Source organism: Botrytis deweyae (genome assembly GCF_014898535.1).
Source record: "Botrytis deweyae strain B1 chromosome Unknown BDEW_037, whole genome shotgun sequence".
Lineage (NCBI taxonomy): Eukaryota > Fungi > Ascomycota > Leotiomycetes > Helotiales > Sclerotiniaceae > Botrytis > Botrytis deweyae.
The window spans coordinates 320,481-341,405 of record NW_024066244.1 but is presented as its reverse complement, the minus strand read 5'-3'; the positions used below and the strand labels follow the sequence as shown (position 1 = coordinate 341,405).

Genomic DNA, 20,925 nt, shown 5'->3' with positions numbered 1-20,925 from the left:
GAAAATCAAAGTATTTCTGAAATAATTAAATTTACTAATAAAATAAGCGAAAATCAAATAACTTTTTTAACTTTTTAATTCAATTATATAAATTTTTATAATATAAATTTTTAAAAGATTTAAAACTTTGAAAATATCAATTATTTTCTTAAGAATTTTATAAATCTTTTTTTTCAAAAAATTTGAATAATAAATAATAAAGATTTTCATATTTGAAAATATAGTAAAAAGATTATTTTTGATATAAAAATGGATTTCGGCTGATAGCAGTTAACTAGTACTGTATTATTTTAAGAAGGTAGAAATCGGAAAATTAAAGAATATCATTACAATGAAGATAGGATCGAAGTTCTAAAAGAATTACATTTCTAAAGTTCAAGCGTGAAATGCTAATATCAATGTTATACACGGAGTTTATATAATTGATATTATCGTCGCTTAAAGTTGAGACGAGATAGGGGATCCCTGAGACCCACTTCTTATCTTCCAATAACTTTCTCTATAAGAAAGCATCACTTCACGCTATTCAAAAGATTCCTTCGAAAGGACAGGAATGAAATCCAACGGAAATTTGATAAATAAGTTTCTACTTTGAAATCCATCCTCTGCTATTCTTGTGCGTCCTCTATACTATTCTGTTGAAACCGATGATTTTTGTTTCTCAAAGACGAAATTCTTCAGGATCAGCAATTGGATATTTATGAATCTATGCTATTGTGGTCATGTTTTCTATATGCTTAATGATAAAAAGACTCAAAGTCGTCTTCCTAGTTTGACTCTGTATATAAGAATCTTATCTGTCACATGCACTCGTCTTCTCCACTTCTCAGGTTTGAAAGCTCTAATTAAAATCCGACTGTCTCCTTCCGGGCTCCACTTAGTTAAGCTATACCTCCCATTTCAAACTTCTAAATGGTTTAATGCTTTGAAATCTTATGTTCCATCTAGTCTACTAGTCGCGCTTGATTACTCCAGTGTCAAAATATAAAGATTCGCACTCCTCCACTAGAAACTCGAGAATCTCTATACTATGATTTCTATTTTCAATGACTCGCAGTCAATGGATTAAAACGATAAGCAGCGTTTAAATCCGCTGTGTATGTTTAGTCACATTGATTCTTTACAGAAATAGCAGCTTGAAGTGTCGATCGTGACCGTCGGATGATTCTGCAATTGATAGAAGAGTAGCTCTCAATAAGAGCCTCTCTTTGAGAGAGAAAGAAGAGGGGAGGTAAGGGAAATCTTTGATGCCGATGAATGGAACACGTGGTGGTGGAATTAACGAGAGGAAAAGAAAGAAGCAAATGGATTGATGAGTGAACTAGAACTCCTGAGACAATCTTGAGAGATTGAGAAATATGGTAGCAGCGACGGTTGGGTAAGCATGATTTTTGCATTCCTATTACATCTCAAAACTGACATCTAGCTGCGCAATCTCCAAAAATGTTTGTCGTACAGTTAAACATCTATATCCTTCCATAGAGCCGTCTCTCGTGTATTGTACCCCCGCAGCCCGTCTTAGAAAGCAGCATATCATGACAACTGTGATGAATGTGGCTATATCATATCACGAAACTAAAAGAATTATACTTCTTCCACCTTCTCCTTGTTCTGATCCTCAATCCATTTTTTAATATATTTGATCTCCTTTTCAAATCCTGTTGAATAGTGTACGCCTGGGAGATGGCATTCCTCATCACTGTCCATCTCCATAGTCCATCCCTTGATCAACTTTTTCATACCTTCCACAAACTGTTTTTCTTCCTTCCTCGTCAGTGCTACAAAACTCCGAGCCCCTATTTCAATTTTGCCACGCACCTTTGCCTCAGACTCCTTAATTCTTTCTGCCAAATGTAGCCTCAATTCAAGTGTGTTAAAATCTTCGGAATTTATAGGTGGATTGTTGGTATGAAACTGCTTCGAGATGAGAGAATTTGCCACGGCGAAGAAACATAGATCTAAAACTCGGGTCGATCGCTGCTCTGCTGGAGTATGCAGCAGATCTCGGAGAACCTGAGCTCGTACTTCTAACTTTATTTGTGCCTGGAAATGTTGCCTCTGGAACCACCAAAAAAAAAATAACGCAACAAAATGAGCTACGATCGCGATTGCAAATATGTCGTCCCGATAATCCCCCTGCATGTTTATTTAAATGAACTACTACATACAATTCTTAGCACTATGCTTTCATCCACTTGTATACCTGGAAGATGTATAAAGGCTAAGATCAAATCAATTGAGCTGGAAAAATGATTACTTACGATGGTAGAATTTGGGTTAGAAATATCGATATTGTTTCCAAATTTGACTGTATTATAAAATATTTTCAAATCGATGAAAGAAAAAGATTATTTGGTGGGGGATTGATTGAATTTATAGCTATTCGTCATCCATTAGTCGGGAGCTAGAGTCTTACTTATTGATTAATACTAACGTCAGTATTTCATAGCCCCTCAAGTTCACTTAATACGGCCCCACTTTTGTCTACGTACTATTGAAAAGTCGTTGAAATCTGTCGAAGATGTGATCTTTTCTACAATTCTACACCAAACCTTATATCAATTATATGTTAATATGATTTATGATTTATTGAGTATTATGTATGTCTCTGATTCAATACCGTATGAGTTTGACTATAATTTGGAGCACGCTCTAATGGCCTCGAGAAACCTTATTAACTAAGTTCTCCTAGTCCCCTCCGAAACTCTTAATGTTAACGCTAGAGAAACTGTTCATATACCGTACCGTATTCTCCTAACAACCTCGCCTAAAGCTAACAGAAATCACTACTTTTAGTATCAATTAGCTTCCCTCTAAAGATAGTAAAACATCTTTAAATAGAAAGATTCATTAGAAATTCAAGAAACTGAAGGTATTCGATAAATAATCTACTGATTGAGCAAATTAAGTAACTTCAATAGTTTCTATAACCCTAATTTATAATAAGCTTAAGTTATTAACCCTTACTAGCTTTAAGCGAGGTTATTAAGAGAATACAGAAGACAAGGCTGGTATATAGTAAGTTAAATTGTATATTGATCTAAAAAAGGTAATAGGGGGAATAATCTCTTATATATCTATTTATAATTTATATATAGTAAGTATATCTTTTTTATTTCTCTTTTTCTTTTATTAAAAGAATAATAATAAGTGTGATTGTGTATCTATATCTAAAATCTAAAGTTCTATTAATTTTTTTTTCAAATTAAATAAACATCCTATAAAAACTCTTTATTTTTAATTATATTTTATATTTTTATTTAAAAATACCTTTTAAACTATATATTATTTCCTATTTATTCTAATTCCTTTTTCTATAAAAAGCAACTATTATAATTCCCTTCAACAAATTTTCAATTGAATTTATTTATTTTATAATCTTTTTTAACATCAAGAATCCAAATTTCTTTTTCAAGCTTCTTAATAATTCTTTTTTGTTTTGATCTATTTAGATATTCTAATAAATAATTTTTTTTTTATAATTCATAATTGTATTTAGAATTTAAAAGTTCAAAAAACTAAATAATATTAAGAATTCTATAAAATCAAATTCAATTTCAAAAACTTCTTTAAAAGATTTAGTATTATTATAATTGAATAAAAAAGCCTTTTCCTCAAAATATTTTATATCTATATTGAAATAATTTGATTTCAATAATTTGCATTTTATGAAAATCTTAGTTTTTAATTTAATAATTTAATATTTAACATTGGTAGAATAAAGAACTAATTAATAAGAAAGTAATTATATTAATTATAAAATTTAAATAAAAGTATAAGATTCTAAAAGATTATTTTTATTTATAGAAATAATATAATTAAAAATATTAATATAGTATTTAATGATATAAAGTTATAATAAATTAAAAAGTAGATTCTTTTTCTTTTTATGAAAGTGATTTTTATTATTAAATTGAATAAAAGTATATATAATATATTAAATATCTTTAATTATTAAGCTAAAAGTAGTATATTTTTTAAGTTTAATATTTTCATTATTAGTTGTTCCTATAAAAATAAAGTTTTTTGTAATAATCTAGTATTACAATAGATCTAAATGATTAACAAGTATTAGAAAGATTATATTGTTATTAGATTTTTAATTAATAACATAATATGATTTATTTAAAATGATTTTAATAATACATTCCTTTTTTAGAATTAAAACAATTTTTTAAACTCAAAAAGCTTTATTATAATTGAAGATCTTGATAATAATAAATAAAACGGGGATTCTAATTACTTACAGATTTAGAAACTTAATAAAATCGATTTATATAATTTGAAACTCAAGAGTATAATTCATATTATTTTATAAATATAAAAAATATTATTTTATTTATTCTAAATTTAAAATAATATTTATAATACAAGTATAATAAATATTAATTAAATTATTAATAATAATTAGATTTAAAGTATTAAATTTAGATTTTATTATAGTATTTAAAATAGATTTAATTCTAATTTCAATGGAAGATTATATAATCTTCTTCTTCTTTTTAATAATATTTTCCCAAATTATAAGATATTTTAGATTTTTAAATATATCAAATGAGATTTGATAAAAAATCAAAAATCAATTCCGAATGTTCCTAATTCAAAGATTGAAAATCAGTTCTTATAATTAATAAAGATTCCTTTAGTTTTTATTATAATATTTAATAAAGACTTAAAAAGCTTTACAAATCTCTTTTTTAGATTTAAATAAAATATAAATTTTAAAGCATTTTCTTTACATTTATATATTATAAAAGAGCTTTATGGAACTTAAGCTAATTAAAATACAAAATCTTAAAATAAAATTTAAAACTGATTTTTAAAAATTAACCTATATTTTTCTTCAAAAAAAAAAAATAAAACCCTAAGATATCTATTATAAAAAGTAATCTTGATCTTTAGTAATATTAAATGTATTATTAGATTTAATTCTTTTATAAAATATTACACTAAAAACTTGAATTTAATCTTTTTATTCATTATTTATATTAATATCAAATTCTATATTAAAAGAATACATTTTAGATATAAACATTTTATTATCTAAATAATTTGAATTATTATTGATTTATACCGAAAAGAAAACAGAATCTAATCTAAAAGAAATTGAATTCAAACTGATAGCAGAAGATTTAGATTTTTAATAATTATTTAGATTAATTTGATTATTAATATTTGTTAGTATCATCATAGGGATAGTGGAGTAATATAGTACTAATAATTTATACTATTATAATATTACTTAAGGTTTTAAAAGCTGAAGGCTATAAAATATATATACTATAATACCAGGATACTAGTATATATAATCATATAATTATATAATCCCTATCCCGATATAAACGACTCTTTAAAGTTATTATGTTATATCTTTTCTAATTAATATTTTTTAATATATAATTATTTATATTATCAATCTTTTTCAATTTATTTTATAACCTTAATCTTTATAGTATGATTATTAATCAAATCTTTTAAAACTCAATATAATTTAGATTTAGTTATTATCTCTATAGAATTAAATTCTTTATTAATTTATTTAATTTTTATAATCTCTTGTTTTTTATATATTTTTTGAATTATTATTGTATCAGTTATTAAATTCTTTTTAATAGTTATATTGAATTTTATAAGATAATTATATAATAATCTCTAAATTGATATATATAATCAATAATATCTTATTAAATATATCTTTAATTATTATATTAATATTAAAATCTAAAATCATATTACAAAACTTTAATCCTAATGTATTTTCAATAACTTTTTCATATTTGATCAATAATTAATAAATAATATTAATTTTATTGAATTTATTTATTAAAACAATAATATATTTAATCTGGAAAAATAAATCTTTGTTATTAGTAAAGAATATATTTATAAATAGAATCAATTTAAGAGAATCTATATTAAATAAATTTTTTTTTTAAATCATTGATTTACTATTAAATACATTTATTAAGAATATTAATATCCTTTTCTTTTGAATTGATTATTTATATAATATATAATTGTTATATATACTCCTGAAATATATTATATAATATATTAATCTTTTATTATTATCAATTTCCTGAGTTTACTATATATATTCTACATATCAAATGGTTTTAATTTAATTAAACAAAGATTTTTATAATACTTTTTCTATTCAAAATAAATCGTATCAATATTTCACTGAATAATTAGACTATTATTAAATTTAAGTGACATATTTAGTATAAATATTTAATATTCTTTTACTATAAAATTAATTATTTTAAATACAATTTACTTATAATCTGTAAATATTTTATTAATTATAAAAAATAGATTTTCTATTTGTAATTTAATAATATCAAATATTATATTGTTTTTAATTATATACGATAAATATAGATTGTGAATTGATTAGCTCATTTTATAATTATCTACTTTTAGAATATTATATAATAACTACATAATTTATGGAATAAAGCTTTTTCAAATATTGATTTTTAATAATAATCGAATGTAAATTTTTTGAAAAAATTCGATATCAATTGTATATATATTTATATAATATTATTAATATTTAGATTTATTTTGTTTTTGAGTAATATAATTATTATTATTAATATAATATATTAACTAATATATTATATTATAAATAATTATATAAATTTTTTTTTATCTTTCTATGTTTTTATAATCAATTAAAATTTAAAAAATATTTATTAATTTCTTTATTCTTAATTTTATTAGTAAAATCAGCATTAAAATTCTTATATTTATAGAGATATTCAAAATCTTTATAAGTGAAAAAATGTCATTTTTTATAAATCTATTAATCTCCTTTCATTTTGATTTTATAAAAATTATTAATAATAAAATATTAATAAATACTATGTAACATTTAATATATTTTCTATTCTTATATTTATTTATTTTTAATTAAAAAATTAAAAAATTTGATAAATATCCTATAAATCTAATATTTCTTTTTTTATAAGAAATATTAATTATAATAGAATTAATATTAAGAAATCTATTATTATTAAAATTAAAGATTTCTGAATATGTTCAAAGGATTTTGTTTTAATTCTAATTTCTAATAATAACTAATAACGAATAAATATGATTTTATTGAATTTATTAATAAAATATTCTATTTATATTAAATACAACAAATTATCTTATAACATTAATCCAGCTTATATAAATAATTAAAATTAATTTTAAAACTAATTCTATACTCCTCTATATAAAATTTAATCTAAATAATATAGAATTCTATTAATTATTTATTTAATAATCATATTGTATATCACATTTTATATTTAAATAAAGAATTTATTTTATTTATTCTTTATTCTTTTATATTAAATCTCTAAATTAATAAATAAATTATATAAAAACTATTATAAATAATTTATTTTATTAATTTAAAATATGAAATATTTATTATATAACTTATAATTTATAATCTTATTCATTATCTTTTTAATTATTAATTATTACTATAAAACCATAAATACAAATAGTTTAAATTTAAATATTTATAAATACTCTAAAAACAATTTTTTTTAAAATTAATTCATTTAATTTTATAATCTTGTTTATTATTTTTATAATTATCTATAATATCATTTCTTTTATAATAGAATTATTAAGTTTATTGAAAATAATAATATATACTTTTTTAATAATTATTTAATAATATTCAATTATATCAATTAATTAATATATTTCAATTAATATATTCTTTATTCTTATTAATATTATTATAATATATTAAATCAATTCTTTGTTTACAAAATTCTTTCTAATTTTATATATAATAAAATCTAATAAATTAATATAAATATCTATCTAATATTTTTGAAATATTTCAAAAGTATATTTCATAATAATATTATTTAATTTTAATATAGTTTAACATTATACATATTTATTAATAACATATAGAATAAAAAAAATATTAATATACATTATATTAATTATAATTGAATAATTGAAATTAATATTAGTTTATAAATGAAATTTAAATCAATTCAATGATTTTCTAGACTTTGAATAATATTAATAAAACTAATTAAAATTATGAATCTCGATTTTTGAAATGTCATTATAACTATTTCATTATAATACTTATAAAAGCCTATATCAATAATAATCAAAATAATAATATAGTTATTATAATTCTATATTGAAAAAATAACATTTCTATTCTTAATAATTTATTATATGAATCATTATATATTTATATATTATTAAAAGATTATATATTTATTATATTAAATATAAAAATAACTTTCTTTTATTTTATCATAATAATATAAATAATACTATTATAATATATATTAAGTTAATTTATATTATTAAATAATAATAACAATAATATTTCTATATTTATAATATTAAATTCAACAATTTTCAATAATAAATAGAACTTTATTAATCTAAAAGATTTAGTTTTTTTAATATCAAATATTACATTTGTAATTCTTTTTCTAATTATATTTAAAATAATACTCTCAATAATTTTTTTATATACTATATATTAATCAAATTCTATTATAAATTATTATATTAAAACTATATCGATAATAATACCCTTAAATTCTTTTAAATTATATTTATTTATAACTATAAATTTATTCTAAATTCGATATATTAAAATGTAAATAAAAATTTTATTAATTAATCTTATTATGATTTTTTTATTATAAATAAATCTATTTTGAATAATAAAACTTGAGTATAATTCTTATATTGATATATCTTGAAGTTTATATTAAACAAAATAAACTTTAATCTTTTTATTAATATCGAAATCAAATATCTTATCATAATTTTAATTAGAACTTTTATATTCAATAAAAAATCATTTAAAATCCTTATTAAAGTTATTGTTAATATCCTTAAATTGTTCTCTCTATTTCTATTATAACTTATTATATTCCTTCTTATTATATCGAATTGATTAATAATTATTCTTTTTATAAATAAAATATTTCTTTTTAATTTATAATTTGAACAAATATCAATCATCTTATTTAAAGCTTTTATTTTAATTACATCCTTTTCTATATTAATATTTTTAATTGATATAGAATATTATATTTCTATTCGAATAAGCTAATTCTTAAATTATAATAACTAAATAAAGTTTTTTAAGAAGATCTAATATATTATTAATTGAATGAAAATAAGCTAAAAAGCATACTAATACTAATACATATATATTAATAATCTTTTAATAAAATAAATCCTTTATTCTAATTATAATACTGAATTCTTTATATAAATAATATAATCTTATTACTATTTATTATAAACAATAAGTTATTGATTTTCTATTATTCTTTAATTATATTATTATCCTTTTTAATATAATATTTTTTTATTATTATTTCATATTCTTTTTATATTTAAAGTTTTCAAATATAATTATAAATGAATTAAAAATCTTCTATATAAATTCTAATATAGTTTTTAAATTCATATAATAGAAATCAAATATTATATTAATAAATATAATAGAAAATACTTCTGAAAATAGATTATTAAATATATCAATATATTAATAATTTTTGAGAAATATATTACATTTGTAAATAAAATTATCATTTTGTTTATTGTATTTATTATTCTTATTATAAAGTTTTATAGAATTCTTAAAACATTAATCAATATTTTAAATAATATATTATTAATTAATTATAATTATAATTATTAAAAAAAAAGGATTTCTTAAGAAATCTAATTATAATTCTTTTAGAAAATAAATCGGATACCCTACTTTCAGACTACCCCTCTTTTGGGCTACTTTTTATACCAAAAATATACTGAAAATAGAATTTATAACTTTCTTATTTATAAATAGAATTTGATGAAAATTTATATATATATAATTTAAATCGATTTAAGTTTATTCTAAAATTTTTAGTTTTTTAGGATTTTTCCATATTGAAAATTAGAGTTTTAAAAGATCGATTTTTAAATTTGTATAGAAATCATATACAAATTTAATTTTTTTATAAAATCTTCTATAACTTTCTAATAAAAATTACTAAAAGTAAACTATAAAATTTTATTATAAATTTTCAGTATGTTTAATATAAGAGATTCAGAAAAAAAAAAATTTCTTATAAATAAATATTTATAAGGGTACCCTTAAAATGACAGGGATTATTTATACTACTCTAAACTCACCGTATACTATATTTCTATATCTATTAATTTTTTTGAATTTTTTTTTGAATTTCTATATAGATTCAAGCTTAAATATCTCAAAAATACATATGGTTTTCTTTTAATGATTATTGCTAAAAAGTTATTAAAGATTTTATAAAAATTTAATTTTGTATGTGATTCCTATATAAATTTGAAAATCGATATTTTGAAGCTTTAGCTCTTAATACAAAAAAATCCTAAAAATCTAAAATTTTTAGAATAAGATTAAATCGATCTAAATTATATGTATAAAAAATTTATTAAATTTTATTTATAAATAAGAAAATGGTAAATTCCATTTTTGATATATTTTTGATATAAAAAGTAATCCAAAAAGGGTATAGTCCGAAAATAGAATACCCGATCCATTTTCTAAAAGAATTGTAATTAGATTTTTTAAGAAATCTTTTTTTTAGTAATCATAATTATAATTAATTAAGAATATATTATTTGGAATTTATTTAAAATATTAAAATATTTATTAATATTTATTGTAATTTAAATTAATATTATAAAATATAAATATTAAGAATAAGGAAATTAATAATTTAAAGAAATTATAAATATTATTGAATTTAATATTTCTAGAAAACATAAAAAGTTTTATTTTGTTTTTTTATTAATATAAAATTTACTAAAAATTCTTTTCAAAAGTATCAAAATTCAAATCTTTATTTATCAAATCTTATATCTTATTATTAATTCAGTTTTTGAAATCTTAAAAGATTTTAAAGTTTCTTAATGTTATTTTATAAATTATATTCTAGTCAAAGTCTTCATTAATATATAATCAAATTTTTAAATCTTAAAATTTATGTTTATTTAAAAGAAAATTAAAAATATTAAATAATATAGATTATAAATATCTGTCGGAAGAAATATATATTATAATTTAAACAAAGATTATCCATCCGATTACTAATCTTATAATATCTGTAATATCTTTTTATTATTAGTATTTTAAAACAAAATAAATTATATAAAATTATAATAAATTGATTAAATTGTATTCGATTATATAAAATTATTTATTATATAAATATATTTAATAAATATTAAATTAAATTTTATTGTATTATTAAAATCTATAAATATTTTTTTTGAATACAAATAATTTAATAATTATTTCAAATCTAATAAACTTTATTAAAAAGAGTTTTATAGAATAATATAATTAAATGTTCATAATTACTTTTAATGATTTTCCAAATATTTACAAATTATATTTATTATAATTGAAGAATAAAAAAGCCAAAATACATATTTTAATAATTATTATTAATTATAAATAAATAAAATCTAGAAATATAAGAATATCTATCAAATAATAAAATAACTCTACTTTTCTATATATTAATATAAAGAATTTATATAAGAAAAATCTATATTATATTTATCATTTCTATCAAATTAATAAAAAAATTTAATCAATTAAAATATTATTATAAAAAACTAAAAAAAAATACATTTTTTAAAATAAATTAACCTTTTATTTATTTTAGTAAGATTAACTATTCTTTCCAAATATATCAATCCATTTCAATTTTTTTATCTATTATTATAAACAAAATATATATCAAATTATATAATGAAATAATTCTTTTCTGATAAACAATTATTTAATTATTATATCTTTCCTATCTTATGTTTTCTAATCTAAATAATATTAATTTTATTTAGTTTTTAAAACTCTCTTCTAGATTTATTTTAATATTATATAATTATTGATTATTTATTGTATTTTATTTTCAATTGAATCAAAAATTCAAAATAATATAAAGTTATTATTAATAAAACTAATCAAAATTAAAAATAACTATATATTTATATTTACTTAACATATTGAAGAGTATTCAAAAGAAATAAGTATTATTCAAAATATAAATAAAATTCCAAATATAATTGATTATATAAATTATATGAATTCCTTGGTTAATATAAATTAAATTTTTCAATATTTAAAAGGAATTATTTTCTTGTAAATTATAAAATTATAAATATATATAGAAGTATATCAAACATTATAGAATTTTGACACATATTATAAAAAAATCGATTATATTAATTAATTTCTTATTCAGAAATATTATTATATAATATAAAAAGTCTTTTTATTATATCGAAAATCTATAATATTAATAATCTTTTTTCCCTTTATAATTATTATTTCCAGATTTAAATATCAAATTTGAATTGTTTATAAATTTAATAATTTCTAATATATAATAATATATCATAAAATCTTAATTTTTTCAGATATTAATAAAACTTAAATATTAAAAATCATTAGGAATAAGAGTTCTAGCCTTTGCTTATAGTATTACAATTATATACTAAAGTATATTATAAGGGTCAAATAATTAGAATAAGAAGGTTAAAAAGGAAAGAGATCTTTAAAGGATCTTTTTATTTCTTATATATATCTAGTTTAAATTAGTTTTGAATTAGACTGTAATGATTTATTATATATATTATGTCATATTCGTTATATATAGTATAGAAAAGACGCTAAATACGTATTAAAGGGGGTGAAAAGCTTGATTGTATTTCCTATAAAAGATTGAGTCTATTTAAGGTACTAGAAAGCTAATAAAACCATACTAGAGGGGGCTGTAATATTCACTCTGATATCTAGTCCATCCCAAAAAAGACTATACACCCCTATATAGAAAATCTAATTATCCCCTGAAATTTAAGGCCAATTACTTTGAAAATGGAACTAGCTTTCAAACTAAGAATCATAATATATTATCTATTATCCAACCTTCTAGCATATAAGACCTGAATTGTTTTTCCTGTTGTATTGTATTGTATACGATATTCCCTATCGAAACTGAAACTATATATAATATACTAATCGAAGAACTTGAAGGTAGGCATAGAAAGAATAACTTATTCAAATTCGAAAGGAAATATTAAAATAATCTGGATATTTTATACTATATAATAAAATCCCTAACTGATATTGAGTTACTATATAGTATTTTAGAGTCTACTAATAGCTCTAATAATATCCTCAAAATTGCAAACTTAATAATATTATAAAAAGTAATTGTAGATTAATTTCTAATATAAATTTAAAAAATTAAATATTGTATTTGTTGAAAGAAAAAGAAGGTTCGAAAAAAATTCGAAAGGTGATTCGAATAAGATTTTCAAAAAGATGATTTCAAAAGAGATTTGAGAGATTTCGAAAAGTAATATTATTTAGAAATTGAGAATAAAGAAATCAAAAGAAAAAGGGATTTCGAAAAATATTACAATCTACAAATTATTAATAAAAATATTATAGAAAACTATAATATATCGTATTAAAAAGAATAAAGCAATTTATAATATTTAAAAGATATTTTCTATAATTAATAATTTACAACTTGAAATAAATCAAAAAGAGATTAAAAACCATATCTATTTTACTCTTATATAAATCATTAGAAAAGATATATATTATAAATAAAGATTTTAATATTAAGTATAGTGTATATTATATTGAAAGCTATATACAATTCAGTTGATTATATCAATCAAGATGATTATATAATACGCCTAATGCGTTTAGTCTGTTTTCTAGTATATATAACAATTTTTTAGTTAAAATTTGAGATTATTTAACATTTTATACCCTAGTTTATTTCTTATAATAAGAGATTAAATCAGGAATTCTTTTAAAAAATATTATTCAATTAATCCAATCTTATAAAAAAATAAATAAAAGTTTTTTTCTAATTCTTTGAATAAGATTTGAAAAAGTTCAAATTGAAAATTCTAAATTTTGATAAAAATTCATTTGTTTTGTATAGAAAAAACATTATATATTAGAATTTTTAGAAAAATTTGATTTTAATACTATATTACTATTCAATAAACATAATAAAAAGTATTTCAAATAATTTTTCATATTTTAATTCTGATTGTTTATTATTTTCGATTTTTTAAAAAAGAAAATATAAAGATTTGAACAAAATATTTAATATAATAATTTGTATGGGAAAACCTCATTTTTTGTAGGGATTTTGTATTAGGGTTGATTTACTTTACTACTAACTCATAAAAGCATAAAGTATTCCGAATGCTTTTGAAATAATAAATCTATTATATAAACTCTATTAAATAATCGCTCTCTAATACTTACCCCCATCTTATATAGATCTACCTAATATTTACCAATCAGAAAAAAGCTAGTCCTATAAATATAGATCTATAAATATAGAATTATACTAAAAGTATATAGTTATAATTGAATTAATTATTGAGATTGAATTCAAAATATAATTATTTTTATTCAAATTTATTTTATAAATAAAAAGCTCAAAATAAGACACTTTTATATTCGGAATATAATATTAAGATTGATTTATTTTATTATTAATTTATGAAAGTATAAAATATTCCGAATATTTTCAAAATAATAAATTTATTATATAAACCCTATCAGGTGGTCGCTCCCTAACATTTTGTTACATTTGTTATAGGGGTATAATAAGCATGGACTAGAACTCTTACAATTTATATTAAATCTTTTATTATAAAAACATAATATATAATTAATTAACTATTTCTATTTTTTTTAATTCTCAAATGAATAATTATAAGAAACTAAGTTATAAATTTCAATAACATTAGAATAGTTTTATAAATCCAGCCTTGAATTTTTCTAATTCTTTTGAATCATTATCTAATCTAATAACTAGAAACTAATAATTATAGTATTATTTGTAATGAATATAATAAATTTTATAGCTTTTTAAAAACTCAGATATAATATAATGATATTATGATAAATATAATTCTGGAAATAAAATATTATAGGAACATATTATAGGAATATATACAAATAATAAGATTTAAAATATTCTTATTAGTAATCTTTTGTATATATTTATATAGAAATATTATTAATTTTGAAATATTTATTATATTAATATCAAGATTTTGCTTTAAAATATATTTTTCTATTTCATCTTCTCTTTTAGAAAATATATATATATAGTTTTCAAATAAATCAATCAATAATAAATTATATTAAAAAGGGACTTTAGTATTTGATTTTTTTGAAAAGATATTATATTTATATGTCTTAAAAGTATATATTTTATTTCTAAATAATTAATTCAATATAAAAGTTTTGAGATTTAATAAATATAATCTATAATATACTTATAAAACTACTGTATAGAAAAAGGGGAGTTTTTAGGACCGATATACAACTGATTGAATTAATGTATTTGTTATACAACTATTTAAATTTTGAAATCCGTTTCCTATTAGATTTAAATTAAAACTGTAGTTTTCAATATTCTGAAGTAAATTAGTATGGTTAAAGCTACTAAATAGTTCAAAACAATAAGTAGTTGAATAAATTGAAGCTAATATAGGGATTATCCGATATATTTTAGATTTAAAACTTAAATCTGGGTACGTCCTTATATAATCCTCTTTCCCTTTGTCAATCTAATTAATATTAATAAATATGCTAGCAAATATTTCAGTAAATACATAAAATTTATATATAAAGAATTCGCTATTGCTATAGAACTTCAAATTCAACATATTTTAAAAATTTGAATTCAGAATAATTCAAATTAGCTAAAGTTTAGTTTGGTGACATCGAGTATGGTTTTAATAGGGGAGGTGGGTGGGATAGAGAGTATATATATGATTGATTGAACTCCTAGTATTATTTTGAATAGCTTTTATTCCAACTTTCAAAATTATTAAGCGATATATTTATTCTACAATTTTTTTATAACTGTTGAGAGTTTGACAACCGTTTAATTTATATTCGATTTAAATATTTCTGTTAGTTTGAGAGAGATACGGAAGACGTGGTTCCCACTATGTGTAGGCCCCTAAATGTCTATTTGTATTCAATCTAAGGAGCTAGCTAATGAGGGAAATAGTAGGCCTTATATAGACACTACTGAAAGAGCTAGTCTCCTTCGCATTCGCCTAATACCTTTAATACAGTTGTCATTGTATTGAAGTGAATCCTTTGAAGTGAATTCCCTTGAGTAAATTCCCTTGTCCATACAATTTCTTTTAAAGAATTATAGTCTAAATTAAAATCATAAAAAATGAATTCACTAGTTGTAATACAATTGAATATCCGATATAGAACCGATCTAAATTGCTCTAATTACCTATAAGGTATTTATTTCTTTATTTCAGTAAATGATAATAAATCAATAAATGATTTTTTTATTTGATTATCCAAATTGTTAAAATGTTATTTTGTTTTTATATTGTTATTTAATTGTTTTAAATTAGAATTTGTTTAATGTCTATTTGAACTCGAGAATTTTTGAAGTGATTTGTATATTTGAGTGTTGTTATTCAAAAGACATTGAATTCGAATTCAGAAAAATGTTTTTAAAACATATTAAATATCAAATGTAATAGATATAATATTTAATTAAATTGAGTAAATCAATGTTATAATTATTAATTTTTTTTTCTCGATATTCTATTTTATATTATTTCAAATGTTATTAAAATTAATTAAATTCAATATAAATTCTTTGTAAGTAAATTAATATATTTATGTAATTTTTTAAAACAATTTTGATAATGAAGAAAATAAAGAATCTATTAAAATTATATGTAATTATATTTTTAATTAAGAATATATTCAATATTAGTTTAGTATTAATTATTTTACTTATTTCATTTATTACAAGGAAATTTAAAATATTATTGATAATATAAGAAATGTTATAAAAAATTGAATTAGATAGATTAATAATATTATTACATATATTAGAAATAGATCTATTAAAAAAGAGAATAAATAATATAAGTTTAAATAAATTATAGAAATGATAATGAAGATTATTATTTTGAGGGAAATATTAGAGAAAAACTTGAATCTATATTATTTGATATATTGGGAAATTTCAATATCTCTATATCTTTCTATCATTATTTTTTGATTGGAAGATTAGTATTAAAAAGCTAATTTTCTTAGATTCTCTTTACTATTTTTCTAGAAATATCCTTCTCCTTTAAGAAATCTTCTTTATTTAATTCCTTCTCGAGTTTTCGATTTCACATTAAGTATTTTTATAGTAATATAAGTCGGATACCCAACTTTCTGGCCACCCTCATTTTGGGCCACTTTTCGATTACTTTTTGTATTAAAAATGGAATTTTTTATTTTTTTTATTTATAAATAGAATTTATTGAAAATTTATTTATATATAATTTAAATCGATTTAAGCTTATCATGAAATTTTCAGATTTTTAGGATTTTTATATTAAAATCTAAAGCTTCAAAATATCGATTTTCAAATTTGTATAGGAATTCTATATAAATTTGAAATTTTCATAAAATGTTCAATAACTTTCTAATAAAAATTGCTAAAGATAAATTTTAAATTTTGATAATAAATTTATATTTTATTTAATTTAACAGATTTAGAAAAAAAAGAAAATTTCTTATAAATAAATATTTAAAGGGACACTTATAAAATAATAGAGATTGTTTATATTATTTTAAATTTACTATATACTATATCTCTGTATCTTTCAATTCTTCTAAATTCTTTTTTGAATTTCTATATAGATTTAAATTCAAATCTTTCAAAAAAATATATAGTTTTTTTTTAATGATTATTATTAGTAAGTTATAAAAGATTTTATAGAATTTCTCAATTTATATGTGATTTCTATATAAATTAAAAAATTGATATTTTGAAGCTTTAGATCTCAATATAGAAAAAACCTGAAAATCTGAAAATGTCAGAATAAGCTTAAATCGATTTAAATTATATATATATGAATTTTTATCAAATATATTATATATCGATAGAGATGTCGATAGGCCTAAAAAGCGATTTTTTATGTAAAAGAGTAGCCCAAAACCCTGTTGGCTTGAAAGTAGGGTAACCGACTTAATATATGAAAGTAATTTATATTAATATTCTATTTACTCTTTAATCTTTTAATATTAGAATAATTGATTAAATGTATTTTTTCTATAAAGCTAATATTATCAAATATAATATTCAATTATTTTCTAAAAAAATTGATATATAATTTAATCAAATAATTAAAAGTCAATTAATCTTATATTTATAATACAAAAAAGTATTACAATCTTTTCAAATAATATATAATATAATAATATAGTATAATATATTATTAAAGAAATAAACAGAAGAAAAATTAAGAAAAATTAAGAATAAATGAGAGATTAGATTTTGTGAAATTAGTATTTATAAAAAAAAGGGAAGGGTTTATGAGGAAAATTGGGAATTCAAAAAAAAAAAAAAAAAAAAAAAAAAAAACAAATACAGAATTTTGAGATTAATAGGAAATGAGGAGATTTGGGAATCTTATTATCCGAGTGATTTTCAATAAATAGATGAGTAAGTAGGGTAAGTGTGAAAATTATTTGATGAAATAATAGGTGAGTTAGATCTCTGATTTTTGAAATCGGTTTTGGTTTCTTCTTTGCTTGCTTGCTTTATGTTGTCTTGAGACCGTTCCGAGCAATACTTCACCCAAAATGAAAACTTACCTGCTGATAGATAATTAGGTAACTAATTATAGAATACCAGAGACACACTTTCCTCCCTCCTCTGACTCTTCTTCGATTTTTTTCAACCAATAAAACACATGATTAACTCAATTAATTATGATCAGAAGTGATTATCCATGAATAAAATACAATGCGATATGATATGATGTGACATCATTTAACTCCACAGTCCATCCATGGTGCCTTGCTTGAACAAAACTGAATTATGCGTACGTGTGAGTATAAAACACACGAACGTGGATGATATGGGTGGGGTTGAATGCCAGTTTACTTTATCCAGAGTGCCATTTTTTGTACATCACACGTTGGAACTTCTTCAATTCTGAAGAACACACTCAGTGGCTTTAGATATATTGAAGGGATAGTTGTGAGCAGGTATGTCTTGAAGTATTGTTCTACTTGAGCGCACCCCCGGTCCGGTAACAGTCTATAAGCCCTTCATAAGCCCATCGATTCCTTCTCGAATCTTGATTTTAACCATTATAGGTTCTTTTTGGATAATCATTAGAGTCTTCAATTTCGTCCAATCAAGTCTCTGCCCAGATTCGGCGACGTCAAAAGCCCATAACAGTCTCGTTATAACAAGCCGGAGCTCTGCCCACGCCAGATTTTTACCAATGCAGTTTGAGTGACCCACGCTGAAAGGTTGACTAACAGAAAAATGGTCATTATTAAATTTGGATGGTCGAGTTCCTTCTGGGAGCCATCGTTCAGGTACGAAATCATTTGGTGAAGAGAAGTATCTTTCAGAACGATTCATAGCGTAAGGGCGGACGGAGATGCTCGTCTATTATAGTCAGCAATCTTGATAAACTTGACGAAAATCGACCGGTCACTTACTCCCGCCGGAACAAATGTATCGGCATAGACATCACCACCTCGAGGGACGATACGCGGAAGACCACCAGGAACAGGGTTCGTAAGTCTTAATGCTTCATGCAATACAGCATTGAGATAGGTTAGCTCGCGGACAGCTTTAATGGTGATTTCTTCCTCGCTCTGAAAGGTTGTCCGAACCTCGGACACAAGCTTGTTTAGTTTCTCGGGGTTTTGCACCAAGTAAAGCATGGTTCCAGACATTGATGTTGCTGTTGTGTCAGCACCTGCCACTATCAAAATGGCCAAGTTTGATTGAGTCTCTGCGAGGGAAATCTTGTGGAAATCTACATTATCCTTCATGAAAGAGGCGATAAAGTCTGGCTTTTGCTTTTCCATATTAAGTCGTTTATTGATTCGATCATTTGCGAACTCTGAATGGTTTCGTTGCATCTCCATTACGCTCTTTGGAAGAAGCTTGAAGATCAAAGCTTCGACAAGCGGATACTATCTAGTAGCAGCTGCGTAAACCATACCTTTGAGGAAATTGTTCAAAGTATCTGCCCAAGGATGGAGCTCAGTATTTTCCAAGCAAGCAAAGGATTCGCCTAGTGCAAGTTCGCCGATGACATCAACAGTGAACCAGCTGGCCCATTGTACCATATCTATAGTCGCACTATTGTCGGGGGCTTTAGAATTGGTAACTTGCTTTGTCAAGCGATCAACGAGCAAGTCTGCGAAAGACTCAATCAGAGGGCTTTGAGTTCTCAAACTGGTCTCCGTGAAAGAGCTGCTTAGAACTCTTCGAAATCGCGCATGACGTTCCATGTCAAGAGACGTCACAATGTTTTGTGGCATCTCATCCGGTGCTTGTGAACAGATTAGCGAAAGATTCTTTGGGGTTGTTTCACGGTTTTAACTTTACCCTTGTACCACACTGGATCTTTAGTAGGATCAACATGCCCGGAGCGATGTACGTATATATCACTCCAGGCTTCTTCTTTTGTGAAAGAAATCTCATTTGGTGCAAGGCGCACGACATCACCATACTCCTCGTGGATCTTCATCTGGTCCAAGACGAGGTTGCCTCGGAGCAAAGATATAATATAGGGCAACCGGCTGGACCTCCATAGCAGCGGTCCTGGAAATCTTCGCAAAGGATGGAAGTAGAGATTGTAGACCACCGTGACAAAAGGGTACTGTTATTCTTGTGTGTTAGCACATCATTCTTTTCATCAGCACGTGCAAGAAGTACTTGCCAGACCGATTGCCGCAAAACTTAGAAACAGTTTCGATGAAAAGAAAATTTCTGCTAATTCGACCATGGCTCCGTGATTTTGTCAGGAAAGATTTTCCTGATGGATTTT

At 21.4% G+C, this 20,925-nt stretch overlaps 2 protein-coding genes across 2 annotated transcripts; both read right to left on the bottom strand.

The window, feature by feature from the left end:
* Nucleotides 1-1,584: 1,584 nt before the first annotated feature.
* On the bottom strand, nt 1,585-2,142 carry EAE98_010562 (uncharacterized protein; the record flags this gene model as incomplete). Its single annotated transcript, XM_038958183.1, has 1 exon — nt 1,585-2,142. One exon carries the CDS (start codon nt 2,140-2,142, stop codon nt 1,585-1,587), a length of 558 nt encoding a protein of 185 aa, XP_038805543.1.
* A 17,027-nt stretch (nt 2,143-19,169) lies between these two features.
* On the bottom strand, nt 19,170-20,883 carry EAE98_010561 (uncharacterized protein; the record flags this gene model as incomplete). Its single annotated transcript, XM_038958182.1, has 5 exons — nt 19,170-19,529; nt 19,583-20,049; nt 20,095-20,427; nt 20,484-20,757; nt 20,818-20,883. 5 exons carry the CDS (start codon nt 20,881-20,883, stop codon nt 19,170-19,172), a joined length of 1,500 nt encoding a protein of 499 aa, XP_038805542.1.
* Nucleotides 20,884-20,925: the final 42 nt, after the last annotated feature.